We start from the raw sequence: 27,069 nt of genomic DNA on the forward strand, positions 1-27,069 counted from the left end.
CAAAATAAACTAACCAGTAATGTTAATCCTGACACAGTGTGTGAGTATACCGTGAGCACGTGGCTTGTTAAGATCTTAATGATTGATGCTGGCCAGCTGCCAAATTACCACATGCTTCCAACAATTTAGGTTATTTCACATCACACGAAGTGAATAATGTAATATTAATACAAGAAGAATAGTCAGCGATATTGAAATATAGATTCAAGTCTTTTAAGCTTCATGTGTACTTATATGTGAACTATGCAAATCCAGTCATTTTTCCTCTGTTTTACTAACCCTCCTCTCGGCTGTGTGCAGCTGTTTTCAATGAAGCTGTTGAGAAATTATTCAGTGGAGCAGTGGATTATCATAAACGCGTTACGATGCGTGTATTTGTGTAGTATTATCTGTCATAGACAAGAGATTATGGGTTACAGGGTGAGTTTTGGTGCCCTCAAGATGAGAGCTGGGACACCGGGTTGGATGTCGTTAACAAGACCTAAAATTAGGCTTTTCAAAAACTAAAGCTGATACGTGGCCTTGGCCCACCGCCTATACATACCAGGTCAAAAATGCACATAAATCTGTCTTTGTCTACAACAGATTGTATTTTATTTGAAATGAGAAAGAAAAACTGAACCTGTTTCATTAACCTACATGTAGGCATAATTGATCCGTAACATGTAATCTTTATCAAAGTCACTATGATAAACAAATACACTCTGCCCAGCATCAGTGAAATATTTGTTGGAAGCGAGGCAAATCTCATTTTGTTCAAAGGTTGAACAGTCACCATATTTAATATATGAGTGTAAGAGGTTAGAAATATTCTTGTTTGAATTAACTGCTAGCTCCAAAGATTTGCAGAGTTTGAATATGAGTTGGTAATTAGGCCTGAATAAATATTACATTTGGCTTTTCTCACAGATGTTGTGCATTTATTTCTAAGTTGTCTAAATTTTGACCACTGCGCTGGATCTCCAGAATGTCTTGCACGATACCAGGCTCTGTTCCTTCCTTTAAATAAAGCTGATAATCAGGTCAATACATAAAATGTCAGTTAAAAGGCCAAGATCATCAAAATGTCTTCTGTTTCTCCTGATGACAGTGTGAGATTTTGTTGACTTTAGCTTTATCTTGTATTTCTGATGCAAGTCTAGAGAAAAAGAAAACTAAAGAATGCTGTAGGAGTCCCATGATACTGCCCTCATGATACTGTAAGGCAAGGTGTTAAAGTAGCTACTCTGGGACATGTTTTATGTAAGCTCCATATAGGTAGTATAGCCAGACAATGAGGGCAGGGAGAAGCCTGTTGTATACATAGCTGGCATAGCAAGTACAAGTAGACACATCAGCATCTTGTGTCCTATTAAACACCTGCAGTTTTCAGTACATAGTAAATCCAGCTGCTTGCAGTTAAATGTTGTAGTATTATTCAAAGGGAAGTTCTGAATTAAAACATGTGAAAGCAATAGCACATGTAAATAAAATCAGCAAGTTTTGAATCGATACATGTTGCCACAGCGGCATAGATACCCATGTTATATGCCAGGTAGGCAGAATATACAAAATCAATACACGTGCCATAGTTGAGGGATAAATTGTTTTCAAGTTACAATGTTGACTGATATTCACTAATTAAACAAATATAAGTCAACGAGAAAAGCTTCCACCAGAAGTGTCCTCACAATTTTTGTTATTTACATTTTTTTGCATGTGTTTCCGGGCCTAACAGTGGAGGGGACCTGAGAGTGGAGGCTACAACGGGAGGGTCTGCACAGTGGAGGCCTGAAGGCAGACTCTACTGCCCTTGTGAGGCTAAATGGTAAATGTTAATGGACTGTACTTATACACCGCTTTTCTAGTCATATCGACCACTCAAAGCGCTTCACACTACATGTCACATTCACCTATTCACACACATCATACAACACTTATTCTGTACATAAGCGCTCTCTAACGCATTCATACACACCGATGCACACACATCGGGGGTGATATGGGGTTCAGTATCTTGCCCAACGACACTTTGGCATGCGGACTGGAAGACCTCCTGAGCCACAGCCGCCCCCTGAACATAATATATTAGGTATATATTATAATATATCAATATATCAATAAAAACAATTAAGCTTGAGAACAAAGGCTGACAAGTCATCAATGAATGCAAGGCAAAACCACAAAATCAGAATATCTATATTCAGTTTTGACTTTAATTTTACACATCACACAGCATCCACTATGAGGTAGCAAGGATCCCCGGTCCTGAGACACGCGTAGAGTGCCCACACACAGCCCTGACGTCACCAAAAGAAAAGTTATTTTTCTAGGCTTTGGGAAAGATTTATGAGGATTAAAACTCCATGACTTAAAAATGTCCTATATATATGGAGTAATAAATGACTATGTTTATAGCTGGAGGTGTCCTGTCAATAATTTCACAGGCATCTCTGTCCTTATAATGGTGGCCTGTGGTAAAAATACTTCTTGGGCCGGAGGGAATTTTTCACTGCAGTACCGCGAGTGGCCACTGGAAAAAAATGATGCAAGGCTGAGCGGCGGCACTGTATCCACTTCTTATAATCCGTCCATGGTTCAAACTCTGAGCCTTCTTGCTGTAAGGCGACAGTGCTAGTCACCGAATCACCGTGACGCCCTCTTATCACTATCACCAATCTGCATTTTCCCGCTAGAGAAGCCTATCGTGGTCTACATGTCAAACCCACCCTCTGCAGTCTCACTTGTATTAAATCGTTTTTATTACATCCGCTATTCCGTGGACACCTGAACGCAGCAGAGGTACGTCTTTGCAGTGCGCATGACTACTGTGCTGAAAGCGGGAAGCTGGCTCAAAATACAGACATGTTGTAGAAGTTACTCTGCTGTAACTACTGTGCACTTCGGCTAAAACAGTCACTATTGAATGATAACTTTACTACTCTTCACCCATTTGAAAGTGCCTAACAGCGAACTTGGAGTTAAGAAGAATTTTTGTGATTTTAAATACTATGTTAGTAAATACGATTGCTGACTCAAGCTAGGAGACACATTATGCCTTCACTGAATCTACATGGAGTGGCAGTGGATTTCCCTTTCCCCCCATATGACTGTCAGAAAGACTACATGACCAAAGTGATTGAATGTCTTCAGAAGGTAAGTAGTTACAGTAACGTTACTAATGAAAATAAATTATACAACCATAACACTGTTGAGCTGCCACGGGTTATTAGTTTTGCATTTCGGTACACAGATTCGAACCTCCCAGATAAATAACTCATCATCGTAACGTTAAAACACAAAGACGACTCTTTCCAGTCGAACTAACGTAAACAATGGGCTACAGTCTAATTTTCATCCAAACGAGCCGTCCTCCGAGCTGGAGAAGTAACGTCGGTCTCTGAGCAGCCAGCTGTGAGATGAGCCGGTTGAGGCAGATGGCCATCCACCCTGAGTCCGGTTCTGCTTGACGTTTCTGCCTCTTAAAAGGAAGTTTTTCCTTGCCACTGTCGCCTAGGGCTTGATCATGGTGGGAACTGTTGGGTCTCTCTTTGAAAATTTTAGAAGATAAAGAATACGGTGTAGACTGTTCTAGAGTCCCAGTCTAAACGTTTTCCTTGTCACTGTCGCCTAGTGCTGTTCATGGTGGGATTTGTTGGGTCTCTCTCTGTAAACACCATATTTTAAAGAGTCTGGTCTAGACCTGCTCTATATGAAAAGTGCTTTGAGATGACTTTTGTTGTGATTCGGCGCTATGTTAATAAAACTGAATTGAACTGAGTATGCAGGGACCATCTACAAAATTCAGTACCGAAAAGAGATGTTACAAAAATATTCATAACTTTACTCTTATACATTTTAGTGTCACTATACACATTAAGGGTCTCCTGGTGATTGTACTACAACTGTTTTTTGGGAAGAAAGCATTTTCCATCATTTTGGGATATTTTATTTGGAATATTCAGTAACTTTAATACATTGTGGAGTTACCAAAATTAACTTCCAGTTGGTCTCCTGGTGGTTATACTACAACACTTTGTTTGGAAAAATGTGCTTTTTCATGATTTTGGAGAATTTATATCGTGAGTAATATTCAATATTCACTACACTGTAAAAGAGTGAAATATAAGAGTGACTTGTGGGGTGTAAAGTTTCAGCGTGATATCAATTCAGTGGACAACGATTCAATGTTTGCTGATATCACAAAGTCAGCTTCAATAAGCTTTTGATTCAATTTGATTCAGGAGCCAGCGATTGATAAGAGATGATATCATCTTCTGATTTAACACAATCACTTCCATTCATATCAAATCACAACGAGCAAAATATCATTTGGCATTTTTATTCCTGAGCTCAACCAGACATTTAAATGAATAACAATCTTCTCTTTCAATAAAATTAGACCTCCTATTCACTGTAATATCCTACATTCTGATATTTTGAGCTTTAAATGTTTAGACCAGGACTCTAGAACAGTCTACACCGTATTCTTTATCTTCTAAAATTTTCAAAGAGAGACCCAACAGTTCCCACCATGATCAAGCACTAGGCGACAGTGCACAAGGAAAAAAGGACAAGGAAAAACTTCCTTTTAAGAGGCAGAAACCTTGAGCGGAACTGGACTCAGGGTGGGCGGCCATCTGCCTTGACCAGTTGGGTTTAGACAGAGAGACTATAATAATAATAATAATGATAGCTTTAGGAATAATAATGACAGAACAGTAAAACGTTAATAGCAATAACACTACCATAAACACTAATAAATTGTAAATGTTGTAACAACATCCATTGAGCTGGCTCGTGCGAGCAGCAGGAGACTCGACAGCTCCGGAGGCAGAGAACCTGCAGTAAGTGTCAGAGAGAAAGAGAGAAGAACAGCCTAGGCACTAATGTGCTTGAGGGAAAAAACACACAGTGTGATGAGTGATGCAGCGATTTTAAGACACAGATACAGTAATCTCGTTGGCAGGACTCGCATCAGCAGCCCCGGTACCCCATACTCCTGCAGTACCCCCCCACAGGATCCCTTGGGGGACACGGTCATAGGCCTTTTCCAAGTCTACAAAACACATGTAGACTGGCTGGTCAAATTCCCATGACTCCCTCAGCAATCCTGCAAGAGTGAAAAGCTGGTCCACTGTTCTGCGGCTAGGACGAAATCTGCATTGTTCCTCCTGAATCCGAGGTTCGACAATCCGTTTGAGCCTCCTTTCCAGCACCCTGGAGTAAACTTTCCCAGGGAGGCTGAGTAGTGTGATACCCCGATAATTGATTTTGATGTTGCACTTTGTAGATCCCTGTGCACTAGTCTCACCGCTGGCTGCTCAGAGAGGTTGATGTTATTTCTTCAGCTTGGAGGATGGATGGAAAATTTGGTTATAGCGAATGAGTTACTGATTTGGGAGTTTCGAATCTGTAAATATCTTTCCAACTTTACCGAACTGTAATGTTTCTCAGCTCAGGATGGTCAGTATACAGTTGTAAAAAAAAAAAAAAACTTAATTTTTGCTTTGTTAGAAATAAATGCCCCATCATTTTTTACAGTCCCCTGTGTGATAGACATTTGATGATGTGAGTAAATCTCAGTGTTCGCCATTATAATTGTTAATATAGTGCGTTCATTATTATAATATGATAATAATAATAACAATAATAATAATAATAATAATAATAACAATAATCTTCCACCAGAACACACCTCAAAGCACAAGAGCTGCTAGGCCTACATGTAAGGCTTGGGATTTTATATAAATTTACAGCTGCTTTGTGGATCAACAGGTACTGGAAGTAGCAGAATAATGAACTTGGGAAACATGTCTGTCTGTTTGTTCCAGAAGGTGAATGGCATTCTGGAGAGTCCCACAGGCACTGGTAAAACCCTGTGCCTGCTGTGTGCCACCTTGGCTTGGAGGGAACACTTCAAGGACACCATCTCTGCCCGTAAGGTAGCAGAGAGGCTGGGTGGAGAGGAGATGTTCACAAACACACCCCTGTCGTCCTGGGGAACAGCTGCTACAGATGGCAACACACCAAGTATGGACATATCAGGGCCAGGACTGTCCCTGGCACAGAATGCAAGGAAACTTTTGTTTTTGCAGAGATTATTATTATTAATCCGTTCACAAAATCACATTTTTGAGGGCTTTAGGATGCTCGGAAACTCACCAAAATTGGCAAATACCTGACCTGGTGAAAATTACATTATTCTTCAGTGACTGGGCTTGGGCGTGGTCAGTGGGCTCCACATCACCCCCAAATGCAGGCCATGGTGGAAAAAAAGGTTCTTGGATTTTCATTAAATTTGGTGAGGTCATTGCTCTCATCATTATGAACATACTACATTCTTAAAATAATTTTTGAGGCCTTTAGGATGTGCAAAAACTCACAAAACTTTGCACCTATTTTCTCTCCTTTCATTTGATACCACAATTGGCTATGGATGTGATATAGCAGCTCTCTGGCGCTCCCTAATTACTGACAACCTAAACAAAGATGATTATAAAGGAACACATTTCTGTAGGTAGCCCACAAAAGAGGAAATGTTGCATATATTTGCAACAATCACACCCATTAACACAAAACTTTACACAACAGACCCTTAGGGTCTCTGGAAAAAAAAAATGGTGTCAATCGGCCACTAGATAGCGCTTTAGTTGCAAAATATTGAAATATGCTGAAATAATTTTCTCAAACTACACTGTAGGCTTTGCATGTATCACCTATGTCCTCTCATGATGAAACTTTATTAAAGGAGTTTTGGCACCCCAGAGGTGCAAAAGCTTAAAATGAAAAACTTGTACTTATGCATCTGAAGAGATGTCATATCTTTACATATTTCTGTCCAGCTTTTGACAGTGGTTTGCCGTACCACACTGACATTATAGAAATTTGTTGCATATTTGCCATTAGGTGGTGCTGTTACACAAAGTTGAAGAAACGTTTCATCTTTGGAGTAAATTTTTTTCCAATCTCTGTGTTGCTCTAAACCTGTGACTTGTATCAGGCCTGTGGATATGCAGGTCTGACTTGCCTTGATGTGATGGGCTACCGGGCGCGATTTATTGTACCTGCCTACAGGTGTGCTATTTGGTTTGGATTGAAATTGATTGAATAATTTCTCACATAAGCAGTAAAATCTGTTTAATAAACCAGGGAGCACTGGAAGTGAGCCATTTTTAAGTTGTTGAGAAAATTCCTCTCATGTCATGACTCAGTCTATAGAAATAATTTTCTTCCTTAATGGTGCAGAGCAAAACAAAATATTAGGCAGCAGAATTCTCATTATTTGAGGTGTCAGTGGGACAATAGGTTTTGAAATCCATCTTTGATTCAACTTACTGCTGTTCCTCAAGTGTTATTGCTCCCTCTTTGAACTAGGGCTGCATGGCCAAAATGATAACAGTAAAACATTTTTTAATTAAAAGATCATTTACATTCACATTTCTCTCCTGCTTCCTGTTTCACATGCGTCTCCATGCATGTGTCTGCACACAGGAGCTGGAAAAGCTGTAGAGGAGATGGGTTGACAGCTCGCCACTAAGAATAAGAAAAGCTCTGACAAGTGTTGTAAGTCTCTGTAAATCATAGATGACAGATGCCGACCCTGAACGTCAGAAAGTCAGTCCAAATTATCAGCCTTTTATTACGCGCGCTATTTTCTAACGGTAATTTTGCTGGCAGGGGAGGCAAGCTGTATTTTTTCAGGTGGTTTAGCAAGTTAACAAGTCTCATGCATTCTCTGCATATGATTTGTCCTTGTTTAACATCTCTTGAAACACTTCCAAACAACAGATGATGATTGTTTTAGAGGGACTAGCTCTTCTCCTTCTGCTACAGACATCTGATTTTCATTTTGTCTATCTGCTCTGTTGTTACTTTTGTACTCTGAACTGCCGCTGCAGGGTGCACATGCAGCTGTGGTGGCTGGCTTTTCATGAAGTGCTTAATTAGATATGCAGCAAGGTTTCTATGAGCAGAGAATGTGATTAAAGTGTTGATATTGCATACAATCGAGTTTGTTTAATTGTGGGAAGTCAAAATTGTGATTGATATATATATAGATATGCAGCCCTTCTGTGCACCAGGTGCCAAACATAGCCAAGCATTTTAAACAGTCTATCTGTAAACGTTATGTCCTGTCATGTCTGAGTGAAGTCATAATGAACATTTATGTAACAGATGTGTGTCTAATTTGCTATTTTGGATGCCATAATGGGTTAATATACGATGTATGGCTATTAAATAACGACACTAATGCTATAATACAATTATGTTGAACAGAAATATTTGTAATGAAATGTCTTTTTCCTTCAGTATACCCTTTCTGCATCAACACACCGCTGCATTTGGGTCTTCCACTGATCAAAGCAGTGCAGTAGGTCTTCTTCGGACAGTTGTCTCAGAAACTCTATCGTTCTTTTCTTCACTTCTGACACAGACTCAAAACGTGTTCCTTTGAGCACAGATTTAGTCTTAGGAAAAAGGAAAAAATCACACGGTGTTAGGTGAATGGGGATAAAGTGCTCCTCTTTCAGGAGTCAGAAGTTTTGGGAAAACCGAATCGTCGATCATTTTGAATAATTTCTTGAATTTGTTGAATGTTTTCAGAGGTTTTTTTACGTGTGTGGGCGCCCAGAGTGTTCATCGTCCTGGACATCCTCTCTGCCTTCACAAAATCTTTTGTGCAATTCAAACACATGAATACAGTGTTCCTCAGACAATGTACAAAAAGAGTCACCAAAGATTTAAAGTTAATGCGTTGCTCAGATTTTAAGTGAATCATTTTCTGACACCTTAGCAAAAACACATGCGTTTCAGTAGCTAGCAGTGAACTAAATGTCACTTATTGGAAACTTACAGCAGTTGTGCGTGAATACCTGACCTTTAATATATAGTGCTAGGTGTGACTGTGAACCACATGGTTTTATCCTCATAAGCGCAGTCTCGTTATTTAATAGCCATACCTTGTATGTTTAAAGATCAAATGAAGAAGCTTGTCTGTAGAGGATGCATTTAAATGGAAAAGCCTATAACAGCCTATATCCCCGTTTTACCGGGACAGAATTAGTTATACACTTGAGAAACTGTACTTGACTGACTACTACATCACTGTGATATAATGCTTAATGTAACTCTATGAAATATATTGTAATTATTGTGTGTTCTCATTGTCTCCCAGTCTACTACACTGATGTCCCCAAGATCATATACGCATCCAGGACACACTCTCAGCTTGCACAGGTTATCAGTGAGTTGAAGAATACTTCATACAGGTAAACTATATTATCTAATCAGCACAGGGTGTTATAAATATTCTTTAATGTATGATTACTGTAGATTTGTATGGTTGACAGGATTGAATATACTTTGGACAAGGTTTCTCATGAAATTTTGCCATTGTTAGGATCAGATCAGTTAACTACAGAATGTATGAGACATTTAAACTCAGGATAGTAATTCTTCAGTTATTTGGATGTTCTATTGATCTTTAAAAACCTTTAAATTGTTTAACATTGACCTTAAGGCTTTATCATGTTTCTGCAGATGCAGCTTAATGTTTAGAGGTATTTTCTCAGAGCGTGCAGTCATGTGAAAAATAATGTACACCCTCTTTGAATTCTATAGTTTTACTTATCAGGACATAATATAAAGTCATCTGGTCCTTTCCAGGTTTTAAAATTGTTTAAATCTCAACTTTAGGTGTAAATCAGCACAGAACAGATTCCACTGTGTCATTATTTATTTAACAAAATGAAGCCAAAATGGAGAAGCCATGTGTGAAAAACTCATTCAGTAGCTTGTAGAACCACCTTTAGCAGCAGTAACTTGAAGTAATGGTATTCTCTATGACTTTATCTTATGACTTTATCTTAAAAGGTTTACCAAAATCAGGGGCTGCAAGAACAGGAGCAGAGCAAATCAGTTTCTGTACAGAAGTGAAAGCAGCTTCACAGTTGGTAGACCAGACAAAAGGAACATTTTTCTTCAAGAGGTTAGTCAGTGGAGCCACCACAGTGGAAAAATTGCAGCAAAAACTGCGATAATATCCCAAGAACCCAAGAAACTGCATCAATTCTTTTCTGGATCTTGGCACAGGATATTTATGAATTGCCTTCACCTTAGCCTACAGGACAAACTTCACCCTGGCTTACTACCTTGCCAAGATAAGTCACTGTTGCTTTAGCTTTTAACTCACACTTTGCCATATTGATAGTTAAGTTTGTTTCTGTCAACCTGTCAAACACTACATTTAGACGCTGAACATGAGCCTCCCTTGTGTCACTGAACACCACAACATCGTCCAAATATGCTGTGCAGCCTGTCTTTCCAGCTAGCACCTTATTTATAAGGCACTGAAACGTTGCTGGGGCATTTCTCAACCCTGTCTGCTGTGTGTTTGAAACGTAATCCAACTGAATCTTTAAATGACTGAGATAATCAGAGTTTTTGAGTTTCCCTGTGAGGATAGGCTCGGATGGAACATCAAACTCTTCTGAAGGCAGTCCCAACCATGGCTACTGACCTTGCAGCTTCCATTGTAATACTGTCTCCTCCCACTGAACCATCTTTCAGTCCAGGGACAGTGGGAGCAGAAAATCATGCACATAATTTAAGATATTATCAGGGGGCTCTGCATTTTTCAATTCATCACCCAGTACAGCCAATGGATCCCGAACTGTGGGATACTCGTTCATTAGGACTGAAACCTGTGTTCTCCTGTGACACCTCCCGTATGGCCAGCAGCAAACATGGTAGGCCATCTTCCCAATCCTGAGAGTTCTGTACAACAAGAACGCAACATGGATTTCAACATCTGATGAAAACGTTCAGGGGCTCCTTGAGACTCTGGATGTTATGTACTAGATACCTGATGTTTCACCTGCAAGTGTTTTAATGCCTCAGAAAATGTAACAACATGAAATTACTCCCCTGATCAGTTTGAATCACTTTTGGTACATCAGAGATACTAATTCAATTCAATTCAGTTTTATTTATATAGCACCATATCATAACAAAAGTCATCTCAAGGCACTTGTCATATAGAGCAGGTCTAGACCATACTCTTTAAAATAGGTATTTACAGAGAGAGACCCAACAAATCCCACCATGAGCAGCACTAGGAGACAGTGGCAAGGAAAAATTCCTTTTAAGAGGTAGAAACCTCAAGCAGAACCAGACTCAGGGTGGGCAGCCATCTGCCTCGACTGTTGGGTTAAGAAGGAGAGAGAGAGAGGGGGAAAGGGGAATAGTGGGAGAAGAACAGCATAACACGGGTTCCATATAAAATGTAAGGTGATACCAGTAATACAGCAGTAGTAATGATAGTAGTGATAATTAAAGTATTAACTGCTAACATAGCAATACAACTAATAGCAGTATAAGTAATTTCTAATTCTAGCAGCAGGTGTTGAGTGGAGTTGTAGGAGCAGCAGGAGACTTGTCATCACAGATCAGACTCTACAGCTCCAGAGGCAGAAATACCTGCAGAAAGAGACAGAAGAGGAGAGAGAGACGGAAGAGCACAATACTACAGGAAAGAGGAGATACTGAGTTAGTAACATGTAATATGGGATATGAATCCATACTGATGGAGAGAGAGATAAAGAGAAGCTCATTGCGTCATGGGAGATCTCCCAACAGTCTAGGTCTATAGCAGCATAACTAAGGGATGGTTCAAGCCTGAGCCAACCCTAACTATAAGCTTTATCAAAGAGGAAAGTTTTAAGCCGACTCTATCAGATACTATCAGATAGATAGGACTTATATACTGCTCAAATGACAACGTACCTCAAAAAGCTCTGGAGTCACTGGAGCCTGAGCTACTTCCAAATGCTTGGAAGGTACAGCCAACCCTTCAACAATACTCCTTAGCTCAGCCTTTTTTGGTACCTTTTCAGTTTTTGTACAGCCAAATCAACTAAATCTGCCTTTGGAAAAACTCAGAGACCAAAGTATTTATATGCTCCATGTCCATTCTTAATACAGTCTCACTGACCCCTCAGCTAGCACATCCAAAAGGAGACAATAAGGCAGCCTGAGTCACACACTACACAACCACAGGAAAATTAAATGATTGGGGAGGGGTCAGGCGATCAGGGGGAACTGAAACAGTAAACACAGGCAGAGCACAGAAAGCCAAACAGACACTGCTCTAAGGCCTATGGCTTTCACAGTCTGGACTTTGAAAGGACCATTGTAACACTTCGATTTGTTTCTTTTTCAGCCATTCTGTATAGCTGGTGTGCTTGGGATTGTTGTCCTGTTGCATGACCAAATTTTGGCCAAACTTTAGCTGTCGGACAGATGGCCTCACATTTGATTCTAGAATACTTGAATATACAGAGGAATTCATGGTCGATTCAATGACTGCAAGGTGCCCAGGTCCTGTGGCTGTAAAACAAGCCCAAATCAGCAGCCTACCACCACTATACTTGACAGCTGGTATGAGGCGTTTGTGCTGATAGGCTGTATTTGGTTTTCCCCAAACATGGTGCTGTGCATTATTTCCAAACATCTTTGGTCTTGTCTGTCCAAAGAGCAATGTTCCAGAAGTCTTGTGGTTTGTTCAGATGTAACTTTGCAAACTGAGGCTGTGCTGCCATGTTCTTTTTAGAGAGGAGAGGCTTTCTCCTGGCAACCCCTTCCAAACAAACCATACTTGTTCAGTCTTTTTCAAATTATAATGTCATGAACATTTAACATTCTAACTGAGGCCTGTATAGTCTGAGATGTAGCTCTTGGGTTTTCTGCAATTTTTCTGAGCATTGCACCTTGGGGTGAATTTGCCGGGATGTCTTCTCCTGAGACTGCCTTGAATGTTTTTCACTTTTGAATCATCTTTTTCACTGTAGAATGATAGACTTTAAATTGAAATGGCCATATATCCCTTCCCAGATTAATGGGCAGCAACAGTTGCTTCTCCAAGATCATAGCTGATGTCTTTCCTCCTTGGCATTGTATAAACACCCCTGAATGCTCCAGACCAGCAAACTACCAAAACTTCTGCTTTTATAGAGGTGGTCACACTTGCTGATGAACAATTTTGATTAATTGTTTATCATTTGATTAGCAGCACCTGGCTGCTACTTATCCTCCTAATTCCTATGGAAGAGTGTACGTAATTTTTCCTCACACTGCCACTGCATTTTGGCCTAGCTTTTGTCAGATAGATAATGATAATAGTGTAATATGTCATGTGTTGTTGTTCAATTGAGATTGTATTTTTCTAATTTTAAGACCTACAAAGGACCAGATGATTTTTTATTACGTCCTGATGTGTAAAACCATAAAATTCAATGAGGGTGTAATTTCTTTTTCACGACTGTATTTCTCTGATGTATAACACAGATGACCTGAGCTGCTCTCACTGTATACAGTCATGTGAAAAAGAAAGTACACCCTCATTGAATTCTATGGTTTTACATATCAGGACGTAATAAAAATCTGGTCCTTACACAGGTTCAAAAATTATTTAAATCTAACCTCAGGTATAAAACAACACACACAACAGATTCCACTCTGTCATTCACACTTTGTTATGTTGCAGCTTTATACTAAAATCATGTAAATATCTTTTTCACTCCTCAGTCTACACTCAAGACTCCATAATGAGGCAGTGGAAACCGATTTTTTTACATTTTTATTTGAGGGGAAAAAGTGTTCAGTCCCTGACAGATGCCTCCCATTTCTTTTGATAATCTTGATCATACCTTATGAATGCACTATATCAATGTAACCCTTATGTCTCTTAATGATTCAGGCCAAAGGTATGTGTGCTGGGGTCAAGAGAGCAGCTCTGCATCAATCAGGAAGTGATGCATCAGGAGAGCAACCACGTCAAGGCAAGCAAATAGCAATATTTTTTTGTTCTTGCTATAATTTCCCATTAGAATGTTTGATGATTGTCTTAAAGATGCAGATACATTCTCAAAATCATTTGGGATTGCTAAGAAAACTATTTTAAACAGTAACTGCTGTATGAATGGACTGATATCATCTGATATCAAAAAATGTGTTTCTGGGCACTGGAGATGGACAGATGACACTGAACCAGTCTTTGCAGATTTCAGTACAATATGCTGTGGATTTAATGGAATCACCTGTTTTTCAGGTCCATATGTGCAGAGCAAAAGTTTCCACAAGGTCATGTGTCTACTACAATAATGTTGAAGGTAATGGTTTTAACACTTGTAAGAGCTACATACAGTAGATAGCAGTGAGGTAAAAAAAAGAAGCAATGCAAAATGACTGTACTGAGCAAGTAGATAGGGAAAATATCTGTGCAGAGAAATATCATCAAAGCATTCTGTTTGGATTTTTGAAATGTTAATTAGGCTATATTTTGTATTTTAATATCAGTATTAGTCTAAAAAATGTTAAGAGCATCTGACTATGGAATAATAATTTGTAATCCCATTTAATGGTCTAATTTTATCTTGTATCTTGTATCTCTAGAAAGGAGCACTGACAGAGACTTGGTGAACTCTATCCTTGATGTGGAAGACTTAGTCAAATTTGGCAAAAAACAGAGGTGGGATTTAAGTATTCATGTTAACCCATTTGTCTGTTTCACTAACAAATTTCTGTCCTGCTTCATTACATCTCTGTCTTGCTTCATTACAAGTGTGGGGAAACAGCTGCTGCACAGCATTTGCCAAACAGTTGTGTGTGAAGTGTAGGGCTTACAGATAATGATTATTTTCATTGTAGACTAAGCTGACAGTTATTTAGTTTATAGTTTGGCTGTAAATGCAAAGTGTCATTTTTTCACAATTGTAATTTCCAGAAGCAAATGATAATGACATTTCTAAAATGGGGCTGTATCAAATTCAGAATTTTGTTGAATCGGATTTTGCTGGCTGTGGAATCTATCATGGTGGCATTCATTGTCCAAGAGGCTTTTTTAAAGACTATATGGAGTTGTGGAGGTGAGTGAAATTTGAAATCATTAATACTGTGCAGCAGGGCTGACCTTTCAAATTATAGTGCCATCATCGAGCACTATAGCCGATTGAGATGATATTGTTTGTGAAGCATTTCCACATGTTGCAATAATGCACAAATTTATTAAAGTTTATAAGCTTATGCTCTCTTTGTATGGGGCACCAGTCCTCAGTGAGGACAACACAGAATTATTTCGTGTTTTTAATGTAATCAATCTCATATCTTATGTCAACACACACAGCATATTATTCACCGTCACACTTAACATAATAAAGCTGAAAGCAAGAGAATAAATTGTCTTTAACATTATAATAAACGAGTGGTGATACAAGACATGAAGAATAATCATTTGATTCCAATAACAGGAATATTTTGAGACTTAAAATGTGGTCAATAGAGGGCAGTATGATCCTGTAACAAATATTTTAATTAATCCCTTAGATTATTATCTCAGTTTAGCAATATCATAGAAAATTCAGATTTTCACCAAATTACTTGTAAGCATTTGATTAATAAACTGGTTTGCTTTACAGAATGGTTTGACAGTTATTTCATATAGTTTCAAACCTAAGGAAAAGTGTGGACAATGTTGGTCTTGATCTAATTTATGGCCGGAAATCTGGTGCCAAGAATGATTAACAAGGAGGAGAAGACCCTGGCTAGGTCTGTGGACCTGAGACAGTTCAATCGGCATAGTTCTTTTTCATGTTATTCTCTCTCCCTTTTACCCTGGTTTGGGAGGAAGAGTTCTATATCTGCTTCTTATCACTGGATGTTGGGGAGGCTGGCAGAGCAGATGGGGGTTCAGGTCATAATTCTCAGTGACTGTACTTTTACCTCAGTGCAGTTCTAGGTACATGTTCATGTTTTTCTCTACTATGAACTCTGTGATAGCCTGATCATAGGTGCCAGGCTGATGTCAGGCTGATGAGATGTTGCTACACACATTTATGATGTCAAGTTTCATATGTCTAGCTTGTTGCCTTTTTATTGAAGGGTGATACAGCTTGTTGGAGATTTTATCAGTGTGTCACGTGACCACCTAAGTGAGGAGCTGCAGATTTTTCAGAGCAGAAAAAAGTCTTTATACTGCTCTTAGTAGCACAGATTTATATCAATACGCACATAATAGGCATCAAAATGTAGTTACAAGTCTCTTACTTCTCATCATCATCATTGTGTTTGGAGTGTGGACACATGCTGATAATTCTCATGCTCAGCTAACCAAGTAACAGAGAAGAACTCCTGAGAAGCTTAATTCTGAAGTCTGTGTACCAGAGATTGGTGTATGCGCTCTTTTCCCGCCTACTATGCAAAGTGGAGTGCCTGTGGCTCATGAGTTAGAGCAAGTTGCCTGCCAATCAGAGGGTCAATGGTTTGATATTACTTCTTATTACTTCTTTTCAAAAAGGTAGGCTTCGCTGACTTTCAACTTTGTGTAAGCATGCTACCTATTGGCCAATATGCACCAAATTTTGTACATGACATCAGTGTGTTAGGGCAAATCACTTGCTCAAGTGGTCGAATGAGTGTCATCAGTGTCATATGACAAACCACGCAAGTTTTGTGTTGTCTTGTATCTTAATCTGCACGGGAAATTCACAATGGTGTGGCCTATGTTTTGAGATTAAGCTCAATTGAAGGAATGCTTAGTTATGATAGATAAGGTTTTAGAATGTGCCGTGTATTATTTGGAGTTACTGGTCAGCGTATCGTCTCGTATTGGTCGCTGGTTCCAAGGGGTGTAAATCAAGTTTTATCAAAATACGATATTACACTGATTCAATGTTTGGCGATATCACAAAGTCTGCTGCGATACAATTTTGATTCGATTCAGGAGCCAGTGATCGATATGAGACAATATCATATGCTGATTTAACACAATCACTTCCTATCATATAAATGAAAAACAACCTTCTCTTTAAAAAAAAAAGAAAACTGAACTGAACAAACATTAAATTCCTATTTGTATACATTGAAGAAGGATATTGTCTAAACCTCAGTATTTCATTTTTAGTACTTAATGAACATGTTTCCAGCTAAGACGCGGTGAAGCCTGTTTGTCATGTCAGCTGCCTACATCAGCTGGAAGCTGGGTTGGAGACGGTCTTTCCACAGAAAAAGGGGCTGAAAGTGAGTCAATGTGGGTAGTTCGGGGTTTTTTCAATTTTTGTCATTGTGGCCACACAGGAGCCAACAGCAGCTTGTGTTATTGCACTTAATAGAAGTTGTGATGAAACCAGTTGACCTCTTCCATGCTTTCTTGGCAAGGGACGTTACAATATGTATGATGAGTGATTGGTGTTTTCGTTTTGGATCGATACTATTGGATCGTTGATTATTGAATTGATGCATTGTTACACCCCTACTGGTTCCTGAATTGAATCGCAATCATATCGTAGCAGACTTTGTGATATTGGCAGACATCGAATTATTGTCCACTGAATCTATATGATATCATCTTGTGATAAAACTTGTGATTTTCCCCCAATAATTATTTTAAAAAATACTATATCTGCAAGCAGGTAGTAGAGGGGTCCAAGCTTCCCATGCAATACTCACCTGGCAGCCCATAGAGGTGAGGCAAGTCGGACCTGCAGGCACACAGACTCAATGCAAGTCTCAGGTTTAGAGTAGCATAGAGATTGGGAATATTTCCACCAAGGCTCAAATGTTTATACTTAAGGAGGGAAGCTTTGCATTTTTTCTTCCAAATCAAAGCATGCGTGGCCCCCAGCCCCTTCGAGCTTGGACCCCTAACAATAAACCAGATGCATTTAATCAGGGTTTGTCAGATGAAAGACAGACATGCTCTCTGGTTCATGACTGAACCGTTAAAGCAAATGCTATATTTACAAGGAACATAAATATTTTTTTGGGGGGGGACTTTGCTGGGCCTTCTTGATCAGGGAGCTGATGTTTAGCTCCCACTTGAGGTCCTGGGTGATGATGGTCCCCAGGATGACAGGGGTGGGTGAAGCTATGTTCTTCCTGAAGTCTATAACCATCTCCACTGTCCTCACGGCATTAAGCTCCAGGTTGTTCTCACTGCACCACGTAGCTGATCAATCTCCCTCCTGCAGGCAGACTCATCCCCACCAGAGATGAGCCCAATGAGGGTGGTGTCATCTGCAAACTTCACAAGTTTGACAGACTGGTGACTGGAAGTGCAGCTGTTGGTGTACAGTGAGAAGAGTAGAGGGGAGAGAACACAGCCTTGAGGGGAACCGTTGCTGATAGTCCGAGAGAGATGTGTTTTCTTGCTGCCTCCTGTCTGACAGGAAGTCTGTGATCCACCTACAAATGGAGTCAGGCTCGCTCAGCTGGGAGAGCTTGTTCTGTAGCAGTGCTGGAATGGTGGTGTTGAAGGCGGAGCTGAAATCCACAAACAGGATCCTGGCGTAGGTTCTGGGGAGTCAAGGTGCTGCAAGATCAAGTAGAGGGCCATGTTGACTGTCTACAGACTTGTTGGCTCTGTAGGTGAACTGCAGGGGGTCCAGGAGTGTGATTGCTTTGAGGTAGGACAACACAAAGTGCTCAAATGACTTCATTACCACAGAGGTCAGGGCAATGGGTCTGTAGTCATTAAGACCTGCGATCCTTGGTTTTTTAGGGACAGGGATGATGGTGGAGGCCTTGAAGCAGGCTGGCACATAGAATATCTCCAGTGAGGTGTTAAAGATGTCCGTGAACACTGGAGACAGCTGATCAGCGCAGTGCTTCAGGGTGGATGGAGAGACTGAGTCTGGCCCAGGTACCTTGCGGGGTTCTGTCTCTTAAAGAGTCTGTTGACGTCTTTCTCCGGAATGGAGAAAGACCCCCTGTGACAGGCTAGTGTGGTGGGACTGGTAGATGGTGTCACAGGGGATGATGTCAGGTCTGTTGCACTGTCTTTCAAAGCGGCAGTAAAACTCATTCAGGCTGTTGGCCAGGTGTCAGTCGTTCAAGGGTTTCTTCAGCAAGAAATAACCGCATCCTGATCCGCATGTGCAGGAGAACCACTGAATGACATCACAGGAGCTTCCGTAGCAGTGGTCAAACCAAACTGGTGTCCAGTGTTCCACCCGCGCTGTGCGTGGCCAACTTTTAGATCATGGCTTAATGTCCTACAAGGCTGTCAAGAAGCCCCTGATCAATGAGAGACAGAGGTTAGCCCAGCGTCGTTGGGCCCAAGCACACAAGAACTGGACAGCCAGGAATTGGAAGAAGACTCTGTGGTCAGATGAGTCCAGTTTCCAGCTTTATTCTCCTCCTGATAATATGAGGGTACGCAGAAGGCCAGGCGAAGCATTATTTCCAGCATGTACAGTACCTACTGTCAAGCATGGTGGAGGCAGTATCATGGTTTGGGGATATAGGAGATGCACATTGAATTCTTCCAAGTATTGTGCCATTCTCGAAACCCACAAGCTCCCTTCTGCATGTGCACTGTTCCGTCGAGGTCATGTTTCAACAAGATAATGCCCCTTGCCACACACCCAGGGCCAGTAGAACTTGGCTGCAGGAGCACTGTATCCAGGTCTTAGAGTGGCCAGCTCAATCCCTGGACATGAGCCCCATTGAAAATCTGTGGTGGATTATCAAAAGGTCTGTTTCAAAGCGTAAACCAAAGAACTGAGAAGAATTAAAAGCAGTAATTCAAGAAGAATGGGACAAGATTACCCCTTAACAGTGTGAAAGGCTCGTGGGGAACATGCCAGGATTAGAGCTCTACTGCGTGCTAATGGCAGGACTACTAAATATTAATTTGTTGATTTCATGCTTTATTTAGTTTTCGTTCAATTTTGAACACATTCTCTGTTATTTGTTGACTTTGATACAGACAATGTTGAGAACTGACATATTGAAACTGTCAAGAATTTATTTTTGTTAGTTTTTCTTGTAAACAATAGACAAAAAATATAATTTGTATTTGTTTGTGTCTGTCTAATGCAGCCACACCTTTTGAAACACAAAAAAGATTTTTCCCCAAATATTTCATGGTATTTGCGATTGTGTAAAATTTTAAGGGTGTCCGAAAACTTTTTCCACCACTGTATACTCATTCCGACTGTTGGTGGCAGTCCTGAATACATCCTGAATACATAGTCTGTGCGGTCCAAGTATGCCTGTAGATCCTCCACAGCCCCACTGGTCCACTTCTTTGATGTCCTCACAACAGGTTTAGAGAGCTATAATTTCTGCCTGTATACAGGAATCAGGTGGACCATGACGAGCCTAGTGCAGCATGGGGGACGGCATGATAAGCATTGCCCACTGTGGTGTAACAGTGATCCAGAATGTTCTCCTTTCTGGTCGGGCATTTAATAAATTGTCTATATTTGGGGAGTTCATGGATGAGGTTGTCTTTGTTAAAGTCACCAAGGACAGTAACTAAGGAGTCCGGGTTTGTCTGGTCCACACAGAGAATCTGGTTGGCAAGCATGTGCTGCACCTCCTGCACATTGGCCTGCTGATGGGATGTAAAAACCAACCAGTATGAATGAAGCAAACTCACGGGTGGAGTAGAAGGGTTTATAGTTGATGAAAAAAGACTCCAGATCAGTAGAACAGTGTTGTTGAATCACTGTCACATGAGTACGCCAGCCACTGTTAGTGTAAAAACAAATTCCTCCACCTTTTGTCTTGCCTGAAAGTTCTGCATCGCAATCCACTCTGAAGAGTTGAAAGCCTGCTAGAGTCCGGTATCACTCCACACAGCCAAGTTTCAGTGAAGCACAAAATGGAAGATGAAGAAAGTCTCTGTTTTTCCCCACCAGCAGGTGGAGTTCATCCACTTTGTTGTTGAGTGACCACACGTTAGAGAGAAATATTTCAAGTAATGGTGTGTGATGTCCGTGTTGGCGGAGACGCACAAGCGTACCGGCACGTTTCCCTCTCCTCTGGCATTTCACTGCGTGTGCAAAGGTGAGGGCACCTTTGACCAGAATGTGCAGTAATTCCACAGATGTAGCGATGAAAGTGGGTATTAAATCCACAGAGGTAGTGGCCCTAATGTCCATGAGCTCTTCTCTAGTGAAAGAGCAACAGGTACTTCCATACAACACTAATTAACAAACAAAATAACAAAACACCACGCGCACCAACACACTGAGGCGGCCATCCGCGGCGCCATCTTGAAGTTTGAGTATTGAGTTCCAAATAGTTTCTAGCTGTTCCCACAGACTCACTTTAGATTAAACTTTTTTGCGATCAATCTTTGAATCTACTAAATCCCACATTTTGTTTCCTGCCTCTTCCTTTGCACATTTTGTAAATACCAGTCTCAGCAATTGACTCCAAAGCATACTTGACCACACTGTGAGAACTTTCTAAAGAACTCTTTCCCTATTTGTCTCAGAGACCATTCAGCATCATGAAGTGCTTTAATGCAGCCTCTTTCATTTTCAGTGAGCTTTCAATGTTTTACCATTTTGAACAGGAATGAGAAATTTCAAAATGAATTCACCTTTTTATACCCAAATTTGAGTCGGCTCACTGGACTTCTCTGAGAAGTCAGAAATTAATCAAACATAACATTCAACCACTAAAACTACATTTTCTGTTCAGGAATGCTAGTAATTAACTGTAATTTTAACTGTAATCTGTAATTTTGTAATTTTAGCACTGAAATATCATTTCAGTGAAAGAGCTTCTACATTCAATCAGTCAATGATTTTAAAAAATGAGTTTAATTTAGGGCAGCTGTAGCATAAACCTTATATTGGGTGGTGGTAAATTTGTTACGCACTGTATGTAAATTAGGGATGGGCATTTTGATTACTTTTTGAAGTCGATTTATCAAGCCAATTTTAGTCAATTAATCGATTTGTTGTGACATCATTGTTGTCATTGCACCCAAACAAATCATAATATGTTGTCATGTCATGTTTTTTGCAGTGTAGTGTACAGATACACTAACTTTACCTCCCTAGCCCTATTCATCAACAAAGCACCTCAGACTAGTGGTGATGTTCTCAGCAGTGTGTCTCATCTATGCTGCGAGTCTGGAGCACAGAACCAGAAATGTTCTGTTCACCGTCCATGTAACGGCAGGTGACAGTGACATAAAACTCTGATGTGTGAGATGTCCATGCAGCGATTGTTATTGCTACTTGGCTTTTATCAAGTTCTTTTTTAGAGCTGTAGCTGCCTCATTGTATTTTTTCTCAATCTGGCCAGTAGTGGTCTTCTGAGAAGACATGGTATATTCGGGTTACATGAGCCTCCTCTGACAACACTAAGAGGAAACATTTTGTCTGAGATTATTTAAGTCAGCAAAGCTATTTGTTATTTGTTCCTGTCGTTTGCTGTCACGCTGTCAGTTCCATAGTGTTTTCCCCAGCTGGCCAGATGGCCAGACATTAAAACATTTTCACCCGACAATGAATGATAGCAACTGATTTCAGTGTATTGCATTCCATTTAAACTTAATTTACTGTTTTGATATCAGGAAAGTTGTTTTTTATTTGTTTGCAGGGAAATATTGAGTTTACATAATGAATTTGCTGTTGTTAAATATTGTTAAAATACTGTTTCTGCTCTATAAACAATACTTTTGTGTTATGTTCTTTGTGCTGAACCTTTGTTATACAGACAAGTTTCCCCTCAGGGATAATAATATGAGTCTTTTTGCTTTTGCTTCTCATTGAACATTTTTCTTCAGGGTCTGTCCTTACTACCTCTCCCGTTCCTTGAAGCAGCAGGCAGATGTCATTTTTATGCCATACAACTATCTGCTGGATCCAAAGGTAAGCTAACTCAAGAATATACATACGATCTCTATTTTCGATTCTCAGTTAGTTCATGCCACCCCATTCCACTGTTTGTGGGAAGTTATCTAAAAAGCACAGTGATTTGCCATGATTATTTGATCTTAGGAGGGTCAAATCTGAAGTGTTTAGTTCAACATTTATACACATTCCAAGGGAACAGTGGACCAGAGAGTTCAAAACTGAGCTAGCTGTCAGCTATTAGCTCTATGACAGCATCCACTTTAATATTACTCTGCTCTCATGGAGTTTAAATGGACAGTTCTGGTCACAAAGGATCCTCAGAAGGGAGGCCGACCAATAACCTGCCTCTGTACAACATGGAAACTCCTGTCAGACATCATAGTGGCTAAGATAAGAATGCATATGGCTCAATACATGAGTGGGGCCCAGAAAGGAATTTTTAGAGGCCACCTCAAAGCCAATTGCACAAGCCAAAGGATCAGATAGAGGCCACTGACATCAAGACAGGGAAGCTCATAAAGTATGGAGTTTCACCCAAAGTGGCAAAAAATACAAGTGGCTGGAAAAGACTGGACTGAAATAATGGCAACACAAGAACAGCCACTTAATACAAGATCAATAGAGGCTGGTGTCTACCACACCAGACAGGATGGCTGTGGCTCAGGGGGAGGGCAGGTCACCCACTAATTGGAAGGTCAGCTGTTCAATCCCCAGCTTCTCCAGTCTGTGCCGAAATATCCTTGGGCAAGATACTGCCTCTGATGTATCATCTGTGTGTGAATGGGTGTGGATGTGTTAGAGCGCTTTGTGTATAGAGCAAGTACTATATGAATGTGCGTGTGAATGGGTGAATGTGACGCGAAGTGTAAGGCGCTTTGAGCGGTTGATATGACTAGAAAAGCGAAGTGAACAGGAACATCTGCACTGAGAATGGGCTGAAGTCCCAAGGTCAGAATGGAAGACAACATGTAAGGTGGTTGGGAATGAATGAGCTAAGATCCTGTGGGACTTTCAGATCCAGACTGACAAACTGGTATTGGCTAACGAACAGGACATTTTTGTCAACTGACAAACAACTGAGGAAGGCAGTAGTGATAGTGTGTAGCAAACCCCCCATCGATTTTTTTCCAACATGTTTTTTGCACTCATTTACCCGATACACAAGGAAGCGGAACAGAAGATATAATAGTGCCTGATATAGGACAGGCCATATTTTAAAGAGTACAGTCTAGACCTGCTCTATATGAAAAGTGCCTTGAGATGACTTTTTTTGTGATTCGGCGCTATATAAATAAAATTGAATTGAATGTTTGGCTAAGTGGTAGTTGATCGAGTCTGTAATTTCCTTGTGTCTATGGGAGCTTGTCAGGTATGGTAATAAACTGTATAAGGCTGCCCCCTAAATGTCGACTATTTGATACATTAATCAGGGGTACCCTGATCTGACTCACAGAATGTCAGTGGACAAGTTATTACACTTTAATAAAGTCCTTCACAGTGTAAAGTGAATCCACAGAGACTTTAGTATGACATTTGGCCCTCTCAAATAAATGCAGGTATTCTGTTCTCTCTCTTTGCTCCGCAGAGTCGCAGGGCGCACAATATTGAGCTGAACGGAGCGGTGGTCATTTTTGATGAGGCTCATAATGTGGTAAGACTTTGTCCTGGACATACTCACTCACTCTCTCTCATAGTTGATTAGTTCACAGTTCACTTAAGATTGTATGAATGAATGTGATGAATTATACCGATGGAGATAATGGCACACGCTTTCAGATGATTTATGTTGACTTTTCTACTAGGTGGGGCTACAGTCCTAGGTAGGTACCACTGTGTATTTAGGCCATGAGCATGAAACGTAGCTTGTAGCACACAGTAAAGATAGTGGAGTGGGGAAAAAACGGGATGTGAGATGTGCATGGCTCATGGACCTGTCAGAATTGTGTCTGGCTGCCCAACAGAGGTGGAACCTGATGCAGCCGCTTACTGTTGACAAAACAGGAAAACTACAAACTGTAGTTATGAACTTAATAGGACAGAGTAAACTCTCTAAGAGAAACAGCATTAAACTTTAGCTTCTAAAATATTTTTTTCAGACAACTCTGATGGAGCCAGGGATTTATCAGGATGATGGCTCTTGTCAAGGGGTAGCAGTGTGGACACAGGCGCAGACACGAGGCAGAAGCAGAGTATACAAAAAACAAGGTCCTTTATTCGAGCGGGGTCGGTACACGGGTAGGCAGAACGAGAAAGCAACGGTACAAGAGGGCTAAGCTGAGGCAAGGTCAAAAATACAGGCAAGGGTCAAAAAACTATGGCTGCGAGAGAAAAGTCTTCTTACTAAAGGCTGGTAGGTCTGGCAGAGGCACAAGACGAACTGGCAGGGAGTGCAGGGAGACACAGACACTAAATACACAGGGGCAGGGCAGACAATGAGACACAGGTGAACCACATTAGGGCAGGGTAGGTAATCACCAGGAGGAGGGAGCACAGAAGGAAGGGGAAGACAAGACACCTGAAACAAGAGGGAGGTCAGTGATAACAAAATAAAACAGGAAATAAAACAAACACAACAGAACTACAAAACAAAAGCCCTGGCTCAGAACTGACACCCTGACAGCTCTTTTATTTAAAACAATTTCACTGTATGAACCTGGACTGTCTGTATGTAACAGTTTGCCTTTTTAATATGTAAGAATGCAGAAAATGAATTACCATTAGAACGTGACTGATCCTGGCAGCATGTCTGGAGATAGGTGTGTTGAAAATAATTGTTTCTATGCTGCATCGCAATGTGGACGTGAATGATTCTGCAAGGATGCAGTGATACAACATAATCAATTATAGCCTCCTTGACATTGCCTGTTGATTTTCCAGCCTCAGCTGGACAATAAAGTTCTAAAATTCAAAATTACCTCCTGTTAGCGACATATGAGACCCAGCCCAGCCAAGAATTGATGGCGGTCATGACATGTTAGCGATAACATGATTCCTGGACTTCGATCATGGCAGAGATTATAACTGGCATGTGCTGCAAACGAGAGCCATTTATGATGCTCATCTGGCAGAGCCACTGGCTCATGTATGTCATGTTTGTGATGTTCTCTACATTCTGGAAGTGTCATATCTTAGAGCAGAAGACAGTTGCTAAAAGCTGGTGCTACATTGCAGAAGTATCAGTTTTGTTTTTGAGGATGGAACAATGTCACACACACATAAAGGGAAGGCTAGAACTATACAAGTTATTTATTTTGGTTTATAATGTATAGACATTCATGTTGACATTGATTTCTAAAGCAGTTTTTTCTTAGTAATAAAAAAGGGAGTTAATATTCATCTGACTGCTTTTATTAATTGATGACAAAGTAACCACATGCACAAATACAGAATATTGGGGATGCAACATATCGTGATGCATCATGATATTGAATCAAATCAAATTGAATCATTGACAAGATAATCAGAATTGAGTCAAATTGTAATGTCAATAAAGATGCACAGCCCTAGTGTCCGTAAATGCGCACAGCATCTCTCTCAATGGAAAGAAAAGGAATTAACTATACATTTGTTTCAGGCATTAAAAATGTCAAAATAGAAAAAATTATCAAAATTTATTAATAAAGTGTGTGTTTACAGACTATCAGCATTTGCCAGTCCAGATATGTAGTTAGAGATTTTCTTTTTTCATCCATGTATCACATGTCTGAGACCCACCATGAGCAGCACTAGGCGACAGTGGTAAGAAAAAATTTCCTTTTAAGAGGCAGAAACCTTGAGCAGAACCAGACTCAGGGTGGGTGGCCATCTGCCACGACTGGTTGGATTGAGAAAGAGAGAGAGAGAGAGGGGAAGAGGGAGAGAGAGGGGTAGAAAATAGTGATAGGAGAACATAGTATAATGCAGATTCCATGTAAAAATGTAAAGTGGTATCAAAAATACAAAAGACATAAAAAGAATAATAATGAATTAAAGTTCTTAATACAATAGTAGCAGTAATACTAGAAGCAGTACTAATAATTACTAAATATAACAGCAGGTGTTGAGTGGAGTTGTAGGAGCAGCAGGAGACTTGTCATCACAGATCACACTCTATAGTTCCAGAGCAGAAATACCTGCAGAAAATGACAGAAGAGGAGAGAGAGAGACGAAAGAACTCAAAACTACCGAAAAGGGAGGATATCGAATTAGTAACATGTAGTTATCGGACATGAATCCATACTGAGGGCGAGAGAGAGAAGCTCAGTGCATCATGGGAGATCTCCCGGCAGTCTAGGCCTATAGCTCCATAACTAAGGGATGGTTCAAGCCTGAGCCAACCCTAACTATAAGCTTTATCAGAAAGGAAAGTTTTAATACATTGCAATGATACATCATTCAGTAGTGCAAAAACCTTAGCAATTAAATAATTTCAGTGCAGTGTTATTGTGTACAA

The 27,069-nt window shown here is 40.3% G+C and overlaps 1 protein-coding gene across 3 annotated transcripts in view; it reads left to right on the plus strand.

The window, feature by feature from the left end:
* The first annotated feature begins 2,627 nt into the window (after window positions 1-2,627).
* The window catches only part of rtel1 (regulator of telomere elongation helicase 1), an 82,116-nt gene continuing 57,674 nt past the window's right edge, over window positions 2,628-27,069 (plus strand). Inside the window, exons 1-9 of one of the 3 annotated variants that reach the window (XM_051070998.1) lie at window positions 2,629-3,135; window positions 5,671-5,707; window positions 5,814-6,012; window positions 9,158-9,251; window positions 13,739-13,820; window positions 14,090-14,150; window positions 14,434-14,509; window positions 22,568-22,652; window positions 24,223-24,288. In XM_051070998.1, the coding sequence (XP_050926955.1) occupies window positions 5,952-6,012; window positions 9,158-9,251; window positions 13,739-13,820; window positions 14,090-14,150; window positions 14,434-14,509; window positions 22,568-22,652; window positions 24,223-24,288 (525 nt within the window). In that variant the 5' untranslated portion in view covers window positions 2,629-3,135; window positions 5,671-5,707; window positions 5,814-5,951. Of the gene's footprint in view, window positions 3,136-5,670; window positions 5,708-5,813; window positions 6,013-6,119; window positions 6,284-9,157; window positions 9,252-13,738; window positions 13,821-14,089; window positions 14,151-14,433; window positions 14,510-22,567; window positions 22,653-24,222; window positions 24,289-27,069 lie in introns of those variants that run through there. The other 2 variants (XM_051070997.1, XM_018701513.2) reach the window with 2 other exon arrangements.

Source organism: Lates calcarifer, linkage group LG6, assembly GCF_001640805.2.
Source record: "Lates calcarifer isolate ASB-BC8 linkage group LG6, TLL_Latcal_v3, whole genome shotgun sequence".
NCBI lineage: Eukaryota > Metazoa > Chordata > Actinopteri > Centropomidae > Lates > Lates calcarifer.